Source organism: Apis cerana, linkage group LG7 (assembly GCF_029169275.1).
Source record: "Apis cerana isolate GH-2021 linkage group LG7, AcerK_1.0, whole genome shotgun sequence".
Taxonomy (NCBI): Eukaryota; Metazoa; Arthropoda; class Insecta; order Hymenoptera; family Apidae; genus Apis; species Apis cerana.
Genome location: NC_083858.1, coordinates 10,523,367 through 10,544,868, shown reverse-complemented (window position 1 = coordinate 10,544,868; position 21,502 = coordinate 10,523,367). Strand labels below are relative to the sequence as shown.

Here is a 21,502-nt window from a genome sequence, read left to right as displayed (position 1 = left end):
GTTTTGAAACAAGAGACTATGGAATTGTGCAAATATTTAATGTTAAATTCTGAAATCTCAAGAGAGACAAAGATTATCATGGAATGTTAAAAAATAAATACCTATCCTTGGATTAAAATCATATATGTATTAAGTACAAGAAATCTCAATAGAGAAACCTAGTGAATCATAAAAAGCAGAATTTTCTAAAATCTAAACGTTTTAAGAAAGCTTGATATCAGGAAAGAATGAAATTATTTCAAATTCATATAGAATTTTTTTACATGAAACTTCGATTTCACAGTTTCATGATTATTGGCTGTGATTTTTTTAAATTTTATTTTTTTAATATGTCGACCTAAGAAAGTTTTAAAATTCTAACAGAATTCCTCATATAAAATCCCACGGTTTCAAGGAGTTTCAAGTTCTCTATGTCAGATACCAGAATCCAGAATTGCTTCGTTTGAATTCTACGAACCGAGAGGTTATGTGAACTAGGTAGAGATTATGTTGACTAGTCGTACATAAATTAAAAATTATGCCTTTCACATAAATATTACTCTTATAATACGATTAATAATGATAATATGATTCATATAAACGTAATTATGTCGAGAAATTACCTTTGGTCTCTTCCATTGAAATTGAAACGGAGGTGTTTGATGATAGAAGACCGAGGTTTGCGTTGCTGGAAATTCTGGATCTTCCCATAATTCACCTCGTTTCAAGCACGAACGCTTGATTCGTTCGTACTCGCTCATTACGTCCTATAACAATAAAATTCCAGCCGTTAGTTAATTACTACAATTTTTACAAGTCCATTAATATTTACTTTCTATTCTTTGATTCACATTGCCATGTAACTGTCCCTTTCGAGAATTTCTCGTTGATATTACTACAATGAGACTATTAACACAACTGGATCAGTATATTGCATTCTTAATTAATATTTGCAACAAGTTATGTATGAAAGATGAGAACTAACAGTACAGCTCTTCATACTTAAATTATTATTTTAATTATTTCGTGATTATCATGATAGAATTCCTTCGTAACGTTGCTGCTAGTATTAAATATATATTAATATTCTATCGCCGACATGATCAACGTTTTTATGTTACGTAAGATAACACCGTGAACATCAAGCGCATTAAAAACGATTATTACGACCTCGATAGGATGTGATAACGCGTTTCAAGACTTCATCGAAAACCCATTGTATCGAGGTCAACACTTTCTCTCGTGGCTGGAAGACGTTACTTCGAATACGATGTTTCCCTTTATAACCGCAAATAAATTCATTCCTATGGACAAATGAAAATATTTTTAGATAATTATTGAGCGTGAAAAAAAATGACGACTCATGGTTTATAATCATAATAGGTTTAAATTATGTTACAATCTGTGTTAATAGCTAATAAATAGACACATTTCGTTTTATATCCTTTGGATTATTTACGACTCCATCATGTTTTTCGTCGTTAAAAATTTTCTTAATTTGAAAAAATTATTTTAAATATATATAACTTCTCGTTTATATGTACTAAAGCTTTCCTTCGAATATTAACAATTTTTCTAATTATTAAAGATGAAATTAAAATATAAAAATTCAAACATTCAAATATGATTATAAGTTTAATGAAATAATACTAATTCACGGTAAATGAAATCGAAATTTATCTCATTATTCTGCTATATTGTCGATCAAGTAATGTATATCTACATATAAAGTATAATATATAGTATAAAATATATCTATCAATACCCATCAATCAATTTTTTACAAGATGATATATTATGAAAGCCAAGATAAGTATGAAAATTACTTTTCTTTCTTTCGAATATGATTTCTTTCGCCTAGATCTGCAGATCTGCGTTAAAACACGATCTCTCGTCTGGCCCGTGCAAGACTAAACGCTTTCGAATCCTAACGAATCGTCGATTTCCCCTCGGCAGAATCATTCATCTGTTATTACTGAAGATCATCTTCGTCACGGAAGATACCCACGAACTAGCTAATATTGTAATTTGCACGTTCAAAAAGAGGATGTTTGTCGTGGTTGAACGAGTAGTGTCACCGCAATTATATTTCACAACCATACGATTGATAATACATTTTCACCTCGTGTAGGCGATAACGCGAGAGAATGCGCATGCGTGTGCGCATGCGTGCATACACTCGTGAAAGCGTCACGATTGCGAAACGCATAATTATATCGGTTGGCCCGCCACGTTCCGATCATTGTTTCAACCAGCCAGCTAAACCTGTCCTCGGAACAATCCAGTGCACCAATTAAGATCGTAACGAGTCCCTACCGCGTAACGGCTAATTAGAATGCTTCTGAGACTCTTCCACATTGAACCATTTGAACGGTTTTCTGCTATACCGATTAGCTTGGCATATTGGATCAAGGTGCGCCCTTTTCTATTGTTATTTAACAAGATATGGTATTTGTCTCTTGAATTTGTTTGCAATAGAATAAGAATATGATCGTTTCAGTGATTATTTTATGCTATTATTTTACGCTTTCCATTCTTGAGATAATTATATGGATCTAGAATAGAATATTGATATGGTAATTTATTCATTTTAATTTTCATTTTAATTTTTGAAAATATATGTAAAAATGCTATTTTTGATAACATTATCAGAGACAATTTCATAGTACAAAGTTAAAATACTATGATAATTAAAATATGATAACGAAAAGTAGAAAAAGAACATAGTCATTCTTGCTTCGTATTTCAGGCTTCGTACTTATTTTCTATAATGATTGTATGGCACTTAAATATGCGTTTTTCATTATATATATTTAACAATCGATCGAGAATTAGATATTGCATATTTTAAATATGCAATAATATTTTTATTAAGAGAATTGAATAAATTATTGGATGATATATCAACATATCGCATAGCAACATGATCATATAATGCACTGAAATTAATACTAATTCTAAACTATATGCTCACAAAAGTTTTGAAGTTCTCATAATTATATCGATTTCTTAGAAATTGTATAATTGTAATAATGACAATCGAGGTTATTCAATTATTCATTATTAAATCAATTTAATAAATAGATCTTTGTTCAATCGTGTTGCAGGTTACAACACATTCGTTATACCAGAAGAACGATTCAGACTGTCATTGATAAATTTTAATTCCGCGAACCGGTTTAAAGGTAATTGTTTTGTTAGGCTAATAGTGAAGAGCAGCTTAAGCGCTTGTAGATTCCAATGTTTCTACGCAAAAATCTATATTTCTGTTTTTCATTCTGTTTTATTTCGTACTACCTTCTCCAATTTAAAACGATTTTAAGAATATATTCAACAATCGTGTAACGTTGAACCGTGTAACAAGATAATAAAAGAAACTGATTACTCGCAACATTATTCGTCGTCGGATTAGTGGCCTTGACCGATTCTTGTTCAACAAAGAATCGACCAAACGTGAATAATTAACATTCCGGAACTCGGCTTGAATTAACATCAATTCGAAACGTAAATTTTCGCAATCCAACACCTGTATTTTTTATTTATTCGGGTTTGCAGTCGGTTAAATAAATAAATAATTCAAATAATTTATGATTCACCGATAAATGATTATATACGATTCAAAATATTTGATCATCTGCAATCTCATTTAGAATCCGCATATTTCAAGAGTTAAGTTTCCATTTGAAAAATAACATAATTTAAGAACAAAAAACAGTGGCAAGAAGCGGTCATCGGAGTTCACTTCGCAGGAAACCACATTTTATTTACAGAATTACCGGTTGCTCGGTATTTTTTCCTCTTTCTTTTCTCTTCTTTTCCTTTTTTTCCTTTCTTTTCTTTTTGCACGGCCAGCATCGCGCCGCGTTGCAATCATCCGACGAAGGGAAGCATGAAGGCGCACCAGCGGCATGGTATTCCGTCAGAGATAGATGCCCCTGGCACGTACCACGGGGAGAGAGATTTTACATTGTACGTGCCGGGTTATTCGACTTCGCCTTCCGCTAAACCGAACACTTCTCTCCGATCCACTATACACGTTACCCGTATAATAGCTACCATGCTCTCTCGTACCGGTCGGACTAGTTTCACGCTTGGTTCTCCCGCGGCCTTGAAGCGCGCCAACCGCCGCTTGCAAACTTGCGACAAGAGATCACCTTTATGGTTTTGCCTCTCCCGACCATTCTTCGATCCGGAGTCGCGCGGTCTCCATAGATTCCTGCTCCCGGCCTTCCGGAATTTCAGTTTTTAGTCCCGATGGAAGGCAACACGAGCCAACTTGGGACGCAAATTACAGGCGGTAATTCTAATCTCGGCACGTCTCTGGTTTGAAACGATGCTGATGTCGGAAACGAATCGATTGGAAACGTTCTTTCTGAAAGGAAAGGCGTGGCTCGGAATGATAACGTTTTTCGTAGAGAGCAGATGTTGGATCAACCGAAGGAAATTTAGAAATAATATCACGATATAGGTAATTATATCTATGATGGATTATCAGAAAATTATATTAGATTGCGATAATTAGGGAATAGAAATTTGTTGGTATTACAAAGATTCAGAGTAAGTTTTCCTTCGTTTGGTGTAATTCGTTTAATTTCTAAACGACATTTTTTTTGTATATCTATTTTAATCTTTAAACGCCTCCAAAGCGTATCCACGAATATATTCACATGCATATTTTACATGTATAAAACCACAGAAAACACTTGGCGTGAACGTGATTCAGTATTTACGTCCTCGATGACTAATCGTGCACTTTCTATTCCGTCGATCGTTTTTTTTTCTTCTTTTTTTCTATTCCACATGCTCGTTCATAGTCCTTTCAACGAGTCCTTTTAAAACTGGTATAACTGAACGCTCTGAAAAATCTGGAAACGGCACGGAATTGCGCAAAGGCTGAAGATGAAAGCGTATCAGAAATTTCTCTTTTATTCCCAAATATCGCGGGTCGACCTCATTCGTGGTTATGGTCCGTCAAAAATCGGGCGCGAGGAACTCATCCTTGGCAAAGTTACTCGATTAACGGAACATATATGAATTATCGCAGCTGCGTTCCTTTCGATCGGCATACGCAATCAATTATCACCTTACGGTTATGGCGTGGAATAGGTAAAGCGATTGCGGCTTCGTCGTTAACGAGAGAAACGTGTGACCATTGAAGATTATTTCTCCGATGATGGCAAAGCGGTCGTGGCAAGTTGCTCGCCGTAACGGGATACCACAGGAGGAGAGTTCTGTTCAACCTCGTGCACTACGACCTTAATTTCCTTCCTTCTATTATGCGCTGCTCCATTTTTCATCCCCCTCTTGCTCGCGAACATTTCGCAAACCACTGAATTCTGTCGCCAATTGTTATTCACCGCGCTTAACGCACGATTATTTTATCATTTTGGGACCAACCATCTTCACCTACATTCATATTCGCGTTATATCGTTCAGGTATTGATATCAAATCTCTTCGTTTCGATCTCGAATAAAATACAACATACTTACAATCGTAGAGGTTTTTTTGTTCAGACAAGATATTAATTCGAATTGAAAACCTGCCATTACAGATATTGCAGATATTCATCGGTTATAATCTATAATAATACTTATTATCTTTCGCATGAATCGCGAGATAAACGATAAACTTTCAGAAAACAAAAACCAATCAACCAGGAACGAAATCGAAAATTCCTCTGCTGGGAAATTTTTACCAATTCTCGATACGACCGCAGAGAGAAAGAAATTATTTTCAAGGCAGGCGAAATCCTCGAAGCGAAACCGTCTCCGCAAGGTGGAAGGAGATCCGCGGATATATATATATATTAGTTCGTAAATGCAGGAATCGCTTGTCGTATTATTTTAATTTAAAGACCGAGCGGATCACTATAATATCTCTAGCAAGATTATGCTTAATAGTTTGTTGATTCGTACCGGCGAGATATATGATAATTTCTTCTAGGAGTCATTGCCAGGTAATCCTCGTCCTCCAATGTTCCTCCAACTATCTTGGGCTTCGATTCACAAGTGCGTTTCCTCGATAGGATGCGCGTGGTACGTGTCGGAAATGATTAACGCGACCATGTATGGATCTCTATCTGTTATTTACCCTTTGCCTGCCCCCCTCCGATAAATTATAGCTCTTCCATTCCTCCTCCATGTAAGTATTCGGTCGATTGAATATTTCCCTCGTTTTTTTTTTCTTTTATCTAAATTTGTACGATTGAAATGATTAATTACGTTTTACAAGTAATGCTACAAGCAACGTTGAAGTTATTTTATTTATCATTATCAAGTGATTGAACAAATGTATTTTTCTTTTTTTTTTTTTGGTAAAATTGTAAATTTAATAGATCTTTTTCATGAAAGGAATAAGTATTTTTATATTAGAACTTTCGTTTGATTTGAATTGATGTAACTTAATAAAACGTAATTTGATATTTGGATTGAAAGAATTTTAATAAAGGGACTATATAGATTATCTGGGAAAAAGAAAACGCTCGCTTTCGTTTATTCTAGTTTGTAGTTCTCTATGCAGATATGTTTCTTTCAGAGGGATCCAGTGTCACTGTTTAACGATTCAAAGAACAATAGTGTATATACTTGCCGCTCACCACCGGTGACCAAGTTTTGAATGCTTGTATAAATGAGACGAACGTTCTTTGCTTTCTCGTATTACAAATAGACAGTAGACATTAATGTGAAAACTTAGTAATATGAATTCGTAAATTTCAAGATCTTTTCATATAAAACAATGCTCACATTTATTACACCGTATAATATTTATATAATCGATCTCGTAACATCAATCTTTACGATCATTTTCGAAATTTATTATCCCCATAATTCAATCCTGCAAACGATCACCAATTTCGAAAATCATGCTCGTTTCTACCCATTGATCGTACTTTCTCCGATTTGAGTACATTGTACATCGTGCTGCATCGAATTTACACAAATTTCTTCATTTCTCGTTACCTTCTCGTGCGTGTGTGTATGTATATTTATATATAAAACGTTTAAAAGGTAACGTTTCGTTTAACGAGGGAATTCGAGCGAGACGTTTCATTATCGAAATGCACCTGGAAGTGGAATATAATCGTTTCATATCTCTGGTAACTCGTTAAGTGAAGGCGATTCCGCCTCTCGCGAACCACTTCCTGTTTGAACGCGCAGATTCCGCAGCAGGAGGGTTGCATAACCGGTAATGTATCGTATCCGGATATCTCTATGCCAGGATTTCCGCGGTGTCTGGTCGGAATTTTTACTCGGTTTCGAAATCAGGAACCAATCGGAATAGGAACTCTGTTTCTTATTTATTCACCGGTTCGTATTCATGGTTTTCGAATGGCAATCGCCATTGATTATAATTTAACAACCCACGATAATATCGGTATAATACGGTATTCCCTTTTGAAACTAGTCACGCATCCTATGCACGTACAAGCACATTTTTCTTCAAACGATTCGAGTAAATATAAATCGCTTTGTTAAACTTTCCATAAATCTTGCCCTCGCTGTAATTAAATTTGCTCGTAAGCATCTTGTAATTTAGCATCGAAACATGGCTTCGAGATATAAATCCAGTTTACACGCTGTCCTTTAGGCCGCGTTTACACCGACTCCTCAGTTTCGGCCATCGACCGACGATTTATTATTGGTGTGAAAATTAAAAATCGTGATATTTTCGGCGATCGTCCCAAGTTTTCATTGCGAATAGCTTGCAATTTCGTATTATATTGAAGCGGAACGGCAAGAGAAGGATGAAATTTCATCCTCCAACGAGGAGGTTCGCCTATTTTCTGGGGGTCTAAATGGCCGCGCTCTTTATCCTCTTCGGGCCGTTCTACCTTCGAGATCGCTTCACACGATAATGAAACAACCTGTAACCAGCCGGCTCGTGCTCCCACTCCCTCGGCAAATACCGGAAATTTGTGCAAGCGCCTTAACGCTATCATCCCGGCGATCGAGAAGCACCACGAGCCTCGATCCTCCTCCACGCATTTCACCCCTCGCCCCCCTTTTGGCTCGTGGTTCCTTCGACCGTTCGTTCTCCTATGCATCATCATCGTTGTAGATGCAAAGTTTAAGGTTGGCGGAGGAACGTGGAGGTGCACGGCTATCCAAACGATTTATCTTGGAAAAGTCAGCTCAAGATTTTACCGCGTATCTCCTTCGTTAGAGTTCGAGGCTTCCTGATTCTGAGAGGGGAATAAATGGACACTTCTTCGTATAGAAGAGGTAACGCGTGACGTGAGAAGACGCGTTATGACAGTAGATCTTGACTCGAAGAACGATGAACGATTCGCTTATTTACGCGTGACTAATCGATTTGCGAAGAAATTACTCATGGATCGGTGGAACTAGGTGAGAAACGATTTGCGACGGTTTTGCAATTTTTTTTTTTTCCTTCAATTCTTTCCTGATTTTTAAATTTGTGTGTCATAATTTCGTTCTCGTTCGTAATCTATACAAGGACTCTTGTAATTTTTGTTACAATAAATTGTAATGTAAGGAAAAATAATACACGCAAGCTCTTTTGCGTTTTCTTTTTTAAATTCACGGGATTTTTGAATAGTCCAAGAAAAAAAGTCCAATTTCTTCAAAAGAAGTAAAATTAAATTGTACATTTGATATATCACGAATTTTATCTTTATTTTAAAAATTATTCGATTAATAAACGATTAAACGGATTATTTATAATAAATGGAAATTTTGCTAATGGTGAAAAATAATGTGAAACATAAATATTTTTTTACGGCTAATGTAGTAGCAAGTGACATAAAGACACACGTGAAATATTACATATAATTTCTTTACGATAGACGTTGCTTCATCGAAGCATTTTGCCTCTCTAATCCGCTCATTAACCGATATTAATTTCAATGAACATTATTTAATATCACAATGCGTGTTAAATGTACATGTGGCCGCTTTTACCGTTTCTCGTGGATCGTGGATTTACCATTGCGAATGACTCGATAATTACGAACACATCATTCCTGCGGCTAATCCCCGTGTCGAGAAACCACAATGGGAAAAACTTTCAGAGATTGTTAACCGAGTATAAAAGGATTAAAGAAACGATTGAAATGTCGACGTGATTCAACGAGATGCGGCTATGATATAAATGTAGCTATGATGAGATCTCTCCTGAACGACCTTTCGAAGAATGTTCTTTAACACTGAAACCTTGACTTCTTCTTTTATGAGTTACACAATAAACTTCAATAACTCCGAATTATATCGATCCTTATCGATAAATTTCAAATTTAATATTTTCTTTTTCTTTCATCTGTAAATGTTTTCCATTCCCAATTTTTTCGAGGAAAATACATACATTTCTTAACTTAACGAATTATATAATACGATAAATAAAAACATATCGATAAGTATTTTGAAATCTTTTTCTTTCTTATTTCTTGAAACTCTAGTAAAAGAATAGAAAAGATAAATTTTCGTCTACGAATGAAATTATTTCAATATTTCATAGCATTGGAACGAAAGAGAAGTTCGTTCTGTGTAGCAATGCAAATTTAATAATTTAATTTCTAGATATCATAATGAAGATTATTCGACGATACTTTTGCTCGTGTTTCTCGAAGAGCGATTGTTAATTTACTATTCGACTTGCCGATTTGGAACGAAGGTATTCTTTAACTGACATTAATTTCATCTTGAAGAGAATCTGATTTACGAGGACTCGTCCAACGAGTCGAGTTTCTTCTCATCGACAGCGAGCTCTAAAATGTTTTTCTGATTCCGAGCTTGAGGTTGTTGCTCCTTGCCTCCATTTTCGATTAAAATCGAATCGAAAAGTTCAACACGAATATTTCTTTTCTTCCATAATAAATTTCTTGGGTTATAAAACTAACAAGTTAGAAATTTCAGATTAGATAATTCAGATAGATTTTTTCGAATATGGAATTGATACAAATTTTAGTTTTTAGATTATTTTTTTTTTTTAAGTTAAATTAAGTAGAACTGTTTATATTAAAAAAAATTCTCTTTCCATAGGTAAAACTCAATTCTAAAGTAAATTAATCAACGAACCACAAATATTCGAAATGTGTAAATGTATTTTGCACAAACCTTTCCTTTCTCTATTTCGTAAATCGCAATTCCACTTTTCACAATATTAACCATTATCCACGGCAGTGATTTAAAGAAAATTCAACGATGATTCATCGTGATTTAGTGGTTCGCCAACATTTTTAATCCGCTTCTTTGCGGTTAAAGATAGTTCGACTCGAAAATCGTGTCCTTGATCTCTCTGTATTCTTAATTTTTTTTTTCTTTTTTAATTCTTTTTTCCATTTCTTCACTGTCCTTCGTTGTCAATCGTTGACATTTTCAATAATTCTTAATTAAAAATAATTTCACACAAGTTTATGAACAATCTATCGAGGAAACTAGCTTTCTAAGTTTTACTTTCGTCCAACGTTTGATATATCCAGCAACTTTATTATTCAACTTATTCAATTGATTTTTTAACATTGGAAAACATTCCAATTGTCTACAAACTCGACGAACGCTTTCTCTCGTGTCGCAATGCCGGTGAAAAACAATCGAAAAAACAACAATCCAAAATTTCCTAAGTTTAATAACATAATTTAGAGAAACCATTCTTCTTTTTTTACATTTTATTACACGCATAAATTCATTCCAGAAAAAGAAACAAAAAAAAAAAAAGAAGAAGAAATTCAACTCATCTTCAAATTTCAAGATAAAAATCGCAATAAGGAAGAAAGAATATATTCACGACTCGTCATCTTTAACAAATCCTCGGCGAAAAATTCTCGTAAGAATTTTTCCTCTCTCCTCCTTTCGTTTAAATTTTCCCTCCTTTTCAAATTCAAGAGAGGAGCACGCGACGTGGCGAAGCATCGTGGCTGCAACGTTAATAAATCTTGCAAGAACCAAGAGATTCCCTCCAATTTATAATCCCGTTTCCTCTCGTGGGAGGGAAGGAATATCTTCAAGAGTCGAGGGAGTCGTAAATTCTAGGAAGCGAGCGGAGCCAGGCCAAGCTATCGGAAGCGCTCCAACTACGGGGTTAGGGGAGAGGGGACTTTCCACCCGTCTCCCGTCCCCGGGAAAGAATTCTTCTTTCGTTAGGGCAACGCGACGATCGACGACGATGACGACGAGCACGACGGCCACGACCACGACGGCCACGAGAAAGATCACGACCGGTCTTCTCCTCTATCGCCTCTCTTGTACGCACGCGTTGCTTCGTGCCTTCGTAATTTGTGTGTTTCGAGGTCGTGGAGAGAAGAAGACCCGGTTTCGAGGCAAGGGAATCTCGTGATGGTAGGAACGTGTCGGTCGAGTTCGAGGTATGTAAGTACACGGCCTGTAGCGAACATATCTTATTTTTCTCCTTCTTCTTCTTCTTTTTTTCTTCTTCTTCTTCTCCTTCAATTAGAGAATTGAGACAGATTGGATCGTTGTTATACATTGTGCACGTATGCTGTGTTTGTGTACGATAATTTATTCGTATACAATGAGCTTGCAACTGGAATTTATCAATTATTTCGATCATTGTAATTAATTACAATCAATGCCAAATTTTTAGGATAGGTATGGATTGCGTGGAGATTGAAAATTTCGAATGGAAATTCTCCGAGCCTTGGGATAAATATTGAATTGACGGAGAATTGGTTATAAAATATTTATTCGAGGAACCAATCTTTCCCTTTCACAAGGAATGACACTTGCAACAGACTGACCTAACGTAACGAAGAACATGCGGGATACGGTTGTACACCGCATAGGCAACACAAGTATTACGGAAAGGTGTCGATGCCACGGATGTGGGCGAGAGCGTTCGAGAAAGTAAAAAATATCCCAGGGCCACGTAGCACATTGTCTTGTGTGCCACACCGCCCACTGTCAACGTTATCGTAATCGTATGCGGGCACCGTGCATTCAACTTACGAAATCATAATAAGAAGAACGGAGGGAAGGATTTTGAAGAATGCGAGATCACTTTCGATCGGATCTTTTTTTTCTTTCTTCACGGAGGAAAATTAAGCAATAATGATACTCTAGATCGAATGATTATAAATTTTATTCGATAATTCGAACTTCGTTAATTTGCTAATTTTTCGTATCGTAATTACGATGAAATTAAAACGAGAATCTGAGAACGTTTCTGTGAAACTCGACCGGAAAAAAAATGCACGAGGAAATCGAAGATTAGAATTAAATGATAAAAATTATATGTAACGTGTTTAGCTCGTGTTATTTATCCTCTAACATTTTTAATTATACAGTTTAATGCTGTTTGGAATTACATAGAGATTAAATTAACTAGTTGCACCAAAAGATTCTCGATCTTTCATAAGTGCATACTACTATTAAATTCTGGTATCGTTAAAATATCATCCAGATATGTACAAATCTAAACTATAATATACATAGTTTTTTTAATTTTTATTACAATTAAAATATAATATCCTTTCAAAAAAGTGAAAACAATATTTTGATCATATCTTAGAGATAGCGATTTATATTTTTTTTTCTTTGTTTATTGAATTATCTTGTGATTATTGAAGGTAAAAAAAATGAAATTTTTGAAGAAATATCGTTATTTGAGAACCTCTGAATTGTACTAATAATATTTCACAATTTCTTTTTATTACAAAATCACGAGAGGATGACGAATTATACAATTTTCGTTACATATATATATTGTTATATGTCAAGAGCGTCGATGCACACGAATTTAATGCATCCTGTTATCAAAATTAATCGAAAGAGAATTTAAGAAGCGGAAACAAAAACATGGCGCGTTTTAGCTTAAAGAATAAATTACATTTAGTCACGTAAACGAAAGCTCGTGTTCGGTGTGTTAAAATATCTATATAGTTTCGAAGTCGTGGACAGTGTTACAAAGAAATCACTATTCTTCGCTCGTTCCTTCGCATGCATTATCCTGCCGATATTCTCCCCCAGACCAACGTTTCGTATCTTTTTTACTGGAAAACGTATTCGTGATATAAGTCTAGACGGTGCATATCTATGTAAATACCTACAGAACACGTATCCTGTACGGGTAAATTATACAACAGTGAGGTGATATTTTGCTGAATTTCTAGTTATAGCTTTTAAAATATTGAACTTTAACGTATAGAATGTTGTTAGCATTAAAGTATTTTATGATAAATATAAACTCATTATTTATAACGTGTCCTAACGAACGATCAACGACATTAATTGCACGAATTTCACTTTATCTAATAACCGATTATCTGATATAATTGGACAAGATTTGATTACAATTTTTTCTTGGAAGGATATGATACTCGTTTGTTTAAGTCTCGACCAATTCTTGAATGAGTATGCCTCTACTTTTTTTTACAAGTTTCTTCAGTTATCCTACTCGTTCACATTCCACGTGGATCAAATAGTTTCCATTTCACTAGCTAGATTCGGTGTACCATTCCAGGGTGACTTTCACGCAAAGAAATCATTCTGGTCACATAGCGCGGCGCACCTCGCTAGAAATTCCATAATGACCTACTACTAGGAGGGAAATCTTGGCGCGCACGAGTATCCTCCTCGAGTATGTTTACCGAAGTGTGGAGAAAAACGAAGAATTTCTTTTCACCGAATGCGATTTATCGCCATATCGGGCCGAGAAAATGGATCCACCTCGTAAAATATTAACTACGTCCACAGGTGTTCATAAACTAGAAAATGTTAACTGGAAGCAATTGTGCACGAGGTTTGAACGTTTACATTCATATGCAATTGAAACAAAACCCTCGGCTATCCCCTTTCTCGTGTTTCGTTTCTTTCATCGTGTAGGAAACGGTGTGAATGGTTTCATAAGTAATGCCAACAACTACTTTCTCCAGTCTCTTTTAATGGCCTTTGTTACATTACGTCGAAATTGGATGCGAAGTAACGTGAGATGCGATTAAATATTTAAGCCATTTATCAAAATCATTGTAAATAAGAAATATTTAAACAATTCGTATCGAACGTTAATTAAAAATGATTACATTGAATGATCGTTTTCAATTAATCAATCAATCTCAGAGATCCTCGTACGTTTTAAAGTATGAAGAGTTCAATGAATTCGATAAATTATATTATAAAAATCAACGATTCCTTTTTCTACGAAACATTGGACGATAAAGCATAATATGTGCATACATATTTTGCTTATAAGACTTTTGTAAATTGATCGTACGTACATTTTCTATATTGAAATTCGATCAGAAAGCTACAGGTGTGTAAAAAATATATCGTAACAATACTCACGTTAACCATCCGTGGCTACGTTTACGTCCCGTCTTCTCCAGACTGTCACCTCTTCGTGGAGGTCCTCTTCGAGATCCTGTTCAAGGTCGCCACGTACCTCTCACTTTATCACTAATCCCAAGTCGGAAGAAAGGAAGGTCCTTACGCACACACTGACCTTACTGCCACTTGCACTTTCATCGATCGACTTCACTGCGCAGAACCAACAACGAGTTGGTGAAAATAAGATTAAAGGAAAGAACGTGCAAAAGATCGAGAAAACGGTCACGGTGCTGGTCGATAAATCGTAACGAAGCCGTGTCGACGAGAAGTTGAGCAATACATTTGAGAATCATGCGAACCGAGATACGAAAGGAACATGTCGCAGCTCCGCGAGCGGAGCGAGTTCTGCCACCAACTGACTACAATCGACCGACTGAATGACTTGACTGACTGTGCGCTCACTACTAGCCGTGAACTGCCACTCGCGGATCCGGACTCGATCACCACCATCCTAGCTGGCCTTCCTTCTCTTTTTCTCACGACTATCCTCTCTCTTTTCACCTTCCTCTTTACCCGCGCGACACCGCGCCGCTTCCCCTTGCCTATCACAGGTACCAAACTTTGTTTACGTAGTTCACGGAGCTTTAAGAAAGGATTTTCGATCGATTAAAATATTTACCTATATATGCGATGTGGAATACTGAACGATTCGTTGAGCGAAGAATCATATCTGCAATAAATAGAAAATTTATTAATATAAAATTATTTTGCATTATTTTGAAAAATTAACATTGGATTTTTATATACTATATATCGAATTTTGATACGGTGATTCTTCTTTCATGTTGATAAAGGATGCATTTTCCGTGTAGTCTGAAATCCTTCCATTGTTTTGAGTGGTGTAGCATGGCGGGATCTTGATAAAGTATTCCATAAAATGTTCAATTCATGTATAGTTACCGGAAGTCATTTCTTTTGCGAAGAACTTTTCCTCGACGTTCAAACGAATAAATATATAACAATGTTAAGAAAAAGAATTTTCGTTCTTTCTGATTTCTCATTTTCGATTAATTATTCATATCATGGAACTTTTTCAAAAATTTATATACTTAAAATTAAGTTTCAAATTACGTATCACGATTTGCCTAGTGATTATCTAAATGGCAGAATTAAAAACAGTTTTGAAATATAATCTACAAAACAATGATACGTTTGTTTAAGCGATCGATTAAATTCTTTCTTGTAACGATAGATAGTTTAGTTTCTACTATAACGGTGAATTTTGTACGACAGAAAATATACGAAATTTACCTAAATGGCAAGTGAAAAGTACGCGAGAGGAGGAATAAAATGGGAGCGACCGAGAGACTGTATTGAAAAAAGAACGTGCAAACGAAATGTAGTTGAAAGAAGAGAAAATGAGGATCGTAGCCTCTGGCTACAGGCTGCTCTGGTGAAAGCTTGTATACGTTGACTTTGCTCGAAATATTCGTTTCAATTTTATGCGAGATATTGTTTATTAAGCTACAATTGATTTCTAGAATATCATCGTATGTGAAATTGAATTTTCTGAAAAAATTGTTTTCACGTGATTTAATAAAAAATCTTACTGGAATATTCTTTCTACGTATTTAATCTTTTGATTACTATATCTTAATTATTATACCTCTGTTTATAATAAATATTCGACGATAAAATTGACACATAAAAAAAAAATAACACTAAACGAAATTAATAGATTAATATAATAAAATAATATAAATAAAAATTCTTAGCAGTTAAAAATAGTTTTGAATATTGTTAAGAAAAATACTACGAAAAGATTTAAATTGAATAATTAATAATAATAATTAAATATAATAAGTTAAATTAATATTATTAATTATAGTTGAAGCTGAATGATATCTTGCGTTGAAACATTCATATAAACATTCAAGGTATATTATATTTTATAAAACTATCAACCAAGAGATATATTCTAAAAGACTGTAATATGTAAATTTTGTATATTAAAGATTAAAACACGTTGTAATTTTAAAAAAGATAAGAGAAAGTTTAATTGACATTTCGTATCTCATCGTATCCGCTAGATAAAGTATAGATAAAAATAATAGAAGGAAAGCAGAGATAGAATAAAAATTTGGAAATCAGTGCTATCTCTGGGATGCCGTAGATAAAATATAAATATCACTAAAAAGAACAAATAGTGAAACAAGAATAAAGATACTGGAAAATTTGTGAAATCAGCGCCATCTCTAGAGTGCCGGAAATGAAACACAAGAATAGACAAGAAAAATAAATAGAAGAAAAAAGATAGAGATAAGATGAAAACTGACCTTTTGCGCAATCTAGTGAATATTTTTAGAAAAATAATTCTTTGAAGAGATATCATTGGTATTCAACAGATGGAGTTGATAGTCAATTCTTATTCATCTTTTTTATCGTATTCTTTTTGTCTATATTTTTAGTTTCATTTGTGACATTTTAAATAATAATTTTTATCTTATTTTTATCTTTAATATATTATTTATTCTTTTTATCTATATTTCTTTTTCACTTTATAAAATTCACGCACTAATATTTAATTGAATTTTAGTGTCTTTTTTGTTCAAACTATTGATAAAAATCTTAATAAAATATAATTAATTCAATTTTTCGTCATAAATAAACATGTACATTTTATTTATGTTTATTTTAACCACTTATTTTCTTGGTAGAAGCACTAATTGTAATCGAAACCAATATTTAATTAATATTTAACTAATATTTAAGTAATTTGTATTCGAATATTTAAAGAAAAAAATACTAACGCGACCATTATGTTATGATCGATGAAAAATCGTTAGACAAATGAACAAATCGATATATAATTAATAAATCGATATATAATCGATAATCGATAAAAAATAAATAAATAAATAAATTAATAAAAATATATATAAATATAGACATTAAATAAATAATTATTAAATCAATAAATTAATAATATATAAATTAATTAATAGTTTTATATATATTTAATTAGAATAATTAAAATATATTATTTATGTAATTATTTTTCTATGCGATTTCGATTGTAAATGCTGGCCAATCAGAATGCTTCTATTCAAATTGTAATATTTGGCAACAGTCTCCTGTGAGAAGTCATCGCGAGTGGTTGTGTCGTTCAATTTTATTCATCATCGAGTACGCAGTAAGTAATTTTATTCTTATTCTGTTATCGAATTTATAAATTATTATCAGTTTCGTTTATTTATTATTATTTATTTATTATTGTTATCAATTAATTAATGTTTCGAGTTTCTTTGTACTTTTCGTCAATTCGTCGAGGTTACAGGTAGTTCGTACTTTGTAAAGATTTGAATTCACTTGTTATTTTGTCGTAACATAGTCTTTTTTTTATATATTTGTTCTACATTTTTTTATTTTTTATTTTTATTTGGAAAAATTATCGTTCGATTATCAGAATAACTTCGAAGAAAAAATAATTTATGTATGCACATGCCACTATGATTTATAGTTGATTTTGATGTTTTATTTCTTTTAACAAAGGTTATTAACAGGATTCTACAATTTTTTTATCTGTATTGAAACATACAAAGTCAATTTTATTTTATGAAATTAAATTATTTCAATTGTACTACGTATTACGTTTATTATATATTACGTTTCTAAATCTTTCGTATGTCTTGTTTATATTTCTGTTTCTTTTTTCGTTCAATATTATGTTTCGAGGTCGATGACATTTTTTTCATATCATCTTTCAAGAAATTCGTGTTTATGTATTATGTTCAATATGTATTCAACATATTTCGATTTGCTGCGTATCTTTTCCCTAATTCGCAATAACCGCAATTCGATTTGCAATTCGCAATTCGATAATCGAAATTGTGACGCGGCGAGTCATTGTACTATCGATATTGTAATAATTAGAAGTTCCATTTTTCTTTGTGTGCTGTGTGATTTATTTCCCGAGAATATATTTCCTTCTATAATTTTATATTTATCATTTATAATGTTCAATCAATACACATTTATTACTATAATTCAATTAATATATTTGTTACTATAATCGACAATTTTTCGAAGGTAAATTATTTGCTTTTCTTTATTCATTATTTAACGGTTATAGCTTTAGCTAGTTCATATTATAACATTCATATTATAACTTTCTAAAAAGAAATTTGCATTTGATTATTATTTTAATTTAATATAATTGATTAATTTTATACATTTTATGTGTTTATTTGACAATTTTTATTTTCTCTTATGCAGATTAATTGATTATTGGATCAACTTCAAAGGAGGGAAAAATTTCAATATGGACGTCATCATATTTTTCCAAAGAGAAGTTTGATATTTTGCTTGTGTACTGTATGTATTTATTCTGTTTTTATTCGATCATTTTTATGTAATATACTTTATTATTTCAAAGTATAATTATATTTTTATAATGAATATTCACCACAAATATATTTAATACTTTAGTTGAAATAATAATTTAAAATATGCATTCTATTTTATATATGAAATTTTTTTATTTATGAAAATTTCTGAATATGTTCTGAAACAAATGTTTAAACAAAAAGAAGAAACAAAAAAAATTTTGTTTTTTATGAAATATAAATTTCCTTCTTTTTCTAATTTTTCCATTATAATATATAGTTTATAATAATACAGTTTTATTTTCAGAGGATTTTTGTGACCACGTGCAATGTGGTCGATAGATTCAGTGTTATTTCCCTAGTAACTTTTTTTATACTTTAAAATATAATAACTTAAATTAAATTTATTTATTATATTGTGAAATTAGAGTCAGTGCTTGTTCGTTGTTTATATTTTAAACTGATTTAATAGTTTTTTATTTTTAATTTTTTTTTAAATATTTGTTTTCGGTATAAAGTAGAGTCAGTGTTTCTCAAAAGAATAAAACTCTCATCAATAACGCAAAGAGGTAATTAATTTTACATATTTTCCATATTTCAATTTTTTCAAATAATCAGTATTACATTTAAATTATACATGTTTTTCGCGTTTTATTGTAGTTTCTACTTTCTTACTTGATGACTACTTTACTTGGTGACATCCCATACATCTCAACAGTATTGACATCGCATCTAATGGTGAGTCGCATGCTTTTTGGTTCCTCTGATCACTCAATCATGTCGTAGGACGAAAGGTCTGAATCGACACGGGTGACTAGTTGTATACGTAGATTTTTGCACGAGCACAGTGATCGCGGGTATTTTTTATACCCGTGAGTAATAACATTTCTTTTTTTTTTTATATTTTATTTATTAGATTAGGATAGATCTTCTTGCATGTCGCGTTTTTTAGAAAATGATATAAATAAATGAATGATATTAATATAATGATATTAAATCTTTTCAGATATTTTAATATTATAATAATCAATTATTAATTTTATCTTTTATTATTACATTGTAATATTTAATTTAACGTTTTGTTATAAATTAGATATATTAATATGAATATTTAAAATATAAAAATATTTTATTTTCTCTGTAAAAAAAAATGTATGAAATATTATGTGCAAGAAGATACTTCGCGACAGGTAGATTTCTAAATCAAAGTAAAAAGTTTTAAAAACTGATTTTCCATTTTCGAAAATGTACTTTGATGATGATATCACCTGAGGCATTTCATTAATATTCCATTTAGCCAATTATTTCTTGTTATATTAATTTTCATAAATAAATTTTATTAAATTATTTATATATTTTTTCTATATATAATAATTCATTAAATTTATAAAATAAATTTATTAAAATTTGAAATAAAATAAATAGAATCTTGAATTAAAGAACATTAGTCCGTTAGATATACTAATATTCTTTTTAGCTCAGGATTTTCAGGTTTAACCTTTTCCATGTTCATTGCCAGTATTTCATTCACGTGCCCAGGTGTTACTTGGATGAGAGAAAGGCAATGGGCATGATGATCATAGTTCATAAATTTTTAATAATTTCTCAGCGACTGACGATGCGTTAGTGTATCGTGCACGACGTATTTTCCATATTGTGTGTATGGTTAGGCTATGGAATTGCGTCGTTTCATCCATCATACATTATATACGTATACTAACTAAAAGATATTTAAAATATATATTCACGATTATAATCTCATTACAATTTCTAATGAACGACTTACATGCAATATCACAATTCTTAATTTACTTTGGTAAATAATTTATTCACTTTGGTAATTTAATTGTCCTAAAAGACATATCCTTTCATTATTAAATATTCATAATTAAAATTAAGATGTGTTTTTCACGCAATGGTCGCTAGTCATCGTCAGTCGATTTCAGGAAAATGGTACGTAAAGTTAGAGTATGAGAGTAGCGTGCCAAGCTCGGGTGTCGGAGGTGTCCCGGGACACTTTCCCTAGTGTAGGCTTTTGCGCCCGAGTATTATGCGTGAGAATCGTGGAATGAATGTGTTGGTATGCCTGTTTTGCCACTTTTTAAATATAGGGCTAGGTAGGATAGGTAGTATACTTCTGGTGTGCTTCTGTTATAATTATAAGTAGGCAGGGCCGGGCAGGTTGTCACAGTCTCTGTTCGGGTAGGCGCGTTTTCGCGTGACAACCTGTTTCAGGAAATACAATTTGAAGAATCGATTGAACGAAGCTGGAACGAGTGGGGGATGCCACTCGTAATTTGCTCATCGATTTTTCGAATTTCCGCGGTCGCGATCGCGAGACAAATTTCGAAACGAACGTTGCGCTCGAGATTCTTGCGCATGCACGATCAATGATCATAATGATCGTTGATCGTCCGTGTGCGTTCAGTTTCCGCGATTTAGACTTTTTTTTTCTCTCTTTTTTTTTTTTGATTTGCGATTAGGGGATCTCGAGCCTAGATTTAAGTTTCAGCGGGCATCGCGCCCGAAGGAGGAAGACCGAAGAGGCCCGACAAACTGTCACGAAGAGGGCTGCAACGAATGGTTTCTCATTTTTTGGATCTTGCCTGGGTCCAAAGAATGGGAAATCATTGTTATTACTTTATCACTGTGCTCGTTTTAGTAATATGTAGTAAATGTGTTGTGTTGTCTGGCCGATTGCTTGTCGGCTCACTGGATCCAGTCATCATGGGCATCGCGATTTTTTTTTTTATTAGTATTGCGATTGATCAATAACGGGTTGAATTAGAGTTGCGCTAATAATTTTCGCGCTTTTTTATTAATCTTTATTAATCAGATGCGTTAAAATAAGAATCGCATTGACATTATATCGTGGTTTTTTTTTATTATAATTTTTTATA

The 21,502-nt window shown here is 33.1% G+C and overlaps 1 protein-coding gene and 1 long non-coding RNA gene across 2 annotated transcripts in view; one reads left to right on the top strand and one right to left on the bottom strand.

The window, feature by feature from the left end:
- Window positions 1–14,704, bottom strand: part of LOC107999437 (calpain-C) — a 30,715-nt gene extending 16,011 nt beyond the window's left edge. The window contains exons 1-2 of the mRNA XM_017059279.2: window positions 14,236–14,704; window positions 603–746 (exon numbers count right to left, since the gene is read on the bottom strand). Coding sequence (XP_016914768.1) covers window positions 603–746; window positions 14,236–14,244 — 153 coding nt within the window. The 5' untranslated portion in view covers window positions 14,245–14,704. The remainder of the gene's footprint in view (window positions 1–602; window positions 747–14,235) is intronic.
- Window positions 14,705–17,365: 2,661 nt separating this feature from the next.
- LOC133666427 (uncharacterized) lies at window positions 17,366–19,597 on the top strand. Its single transcript, XR_009830563.1, has 3 exons — window positions 17,366–17,410; window positions 18,493–19,171; window positions 19,263–19,597. It is a non-coding gene; the product is annotated as an uncharacterized LOC133666427 (long non-coding RNA).
- Window positions 19,598–21,502: the final 1,905 nt, after the last annotated feature.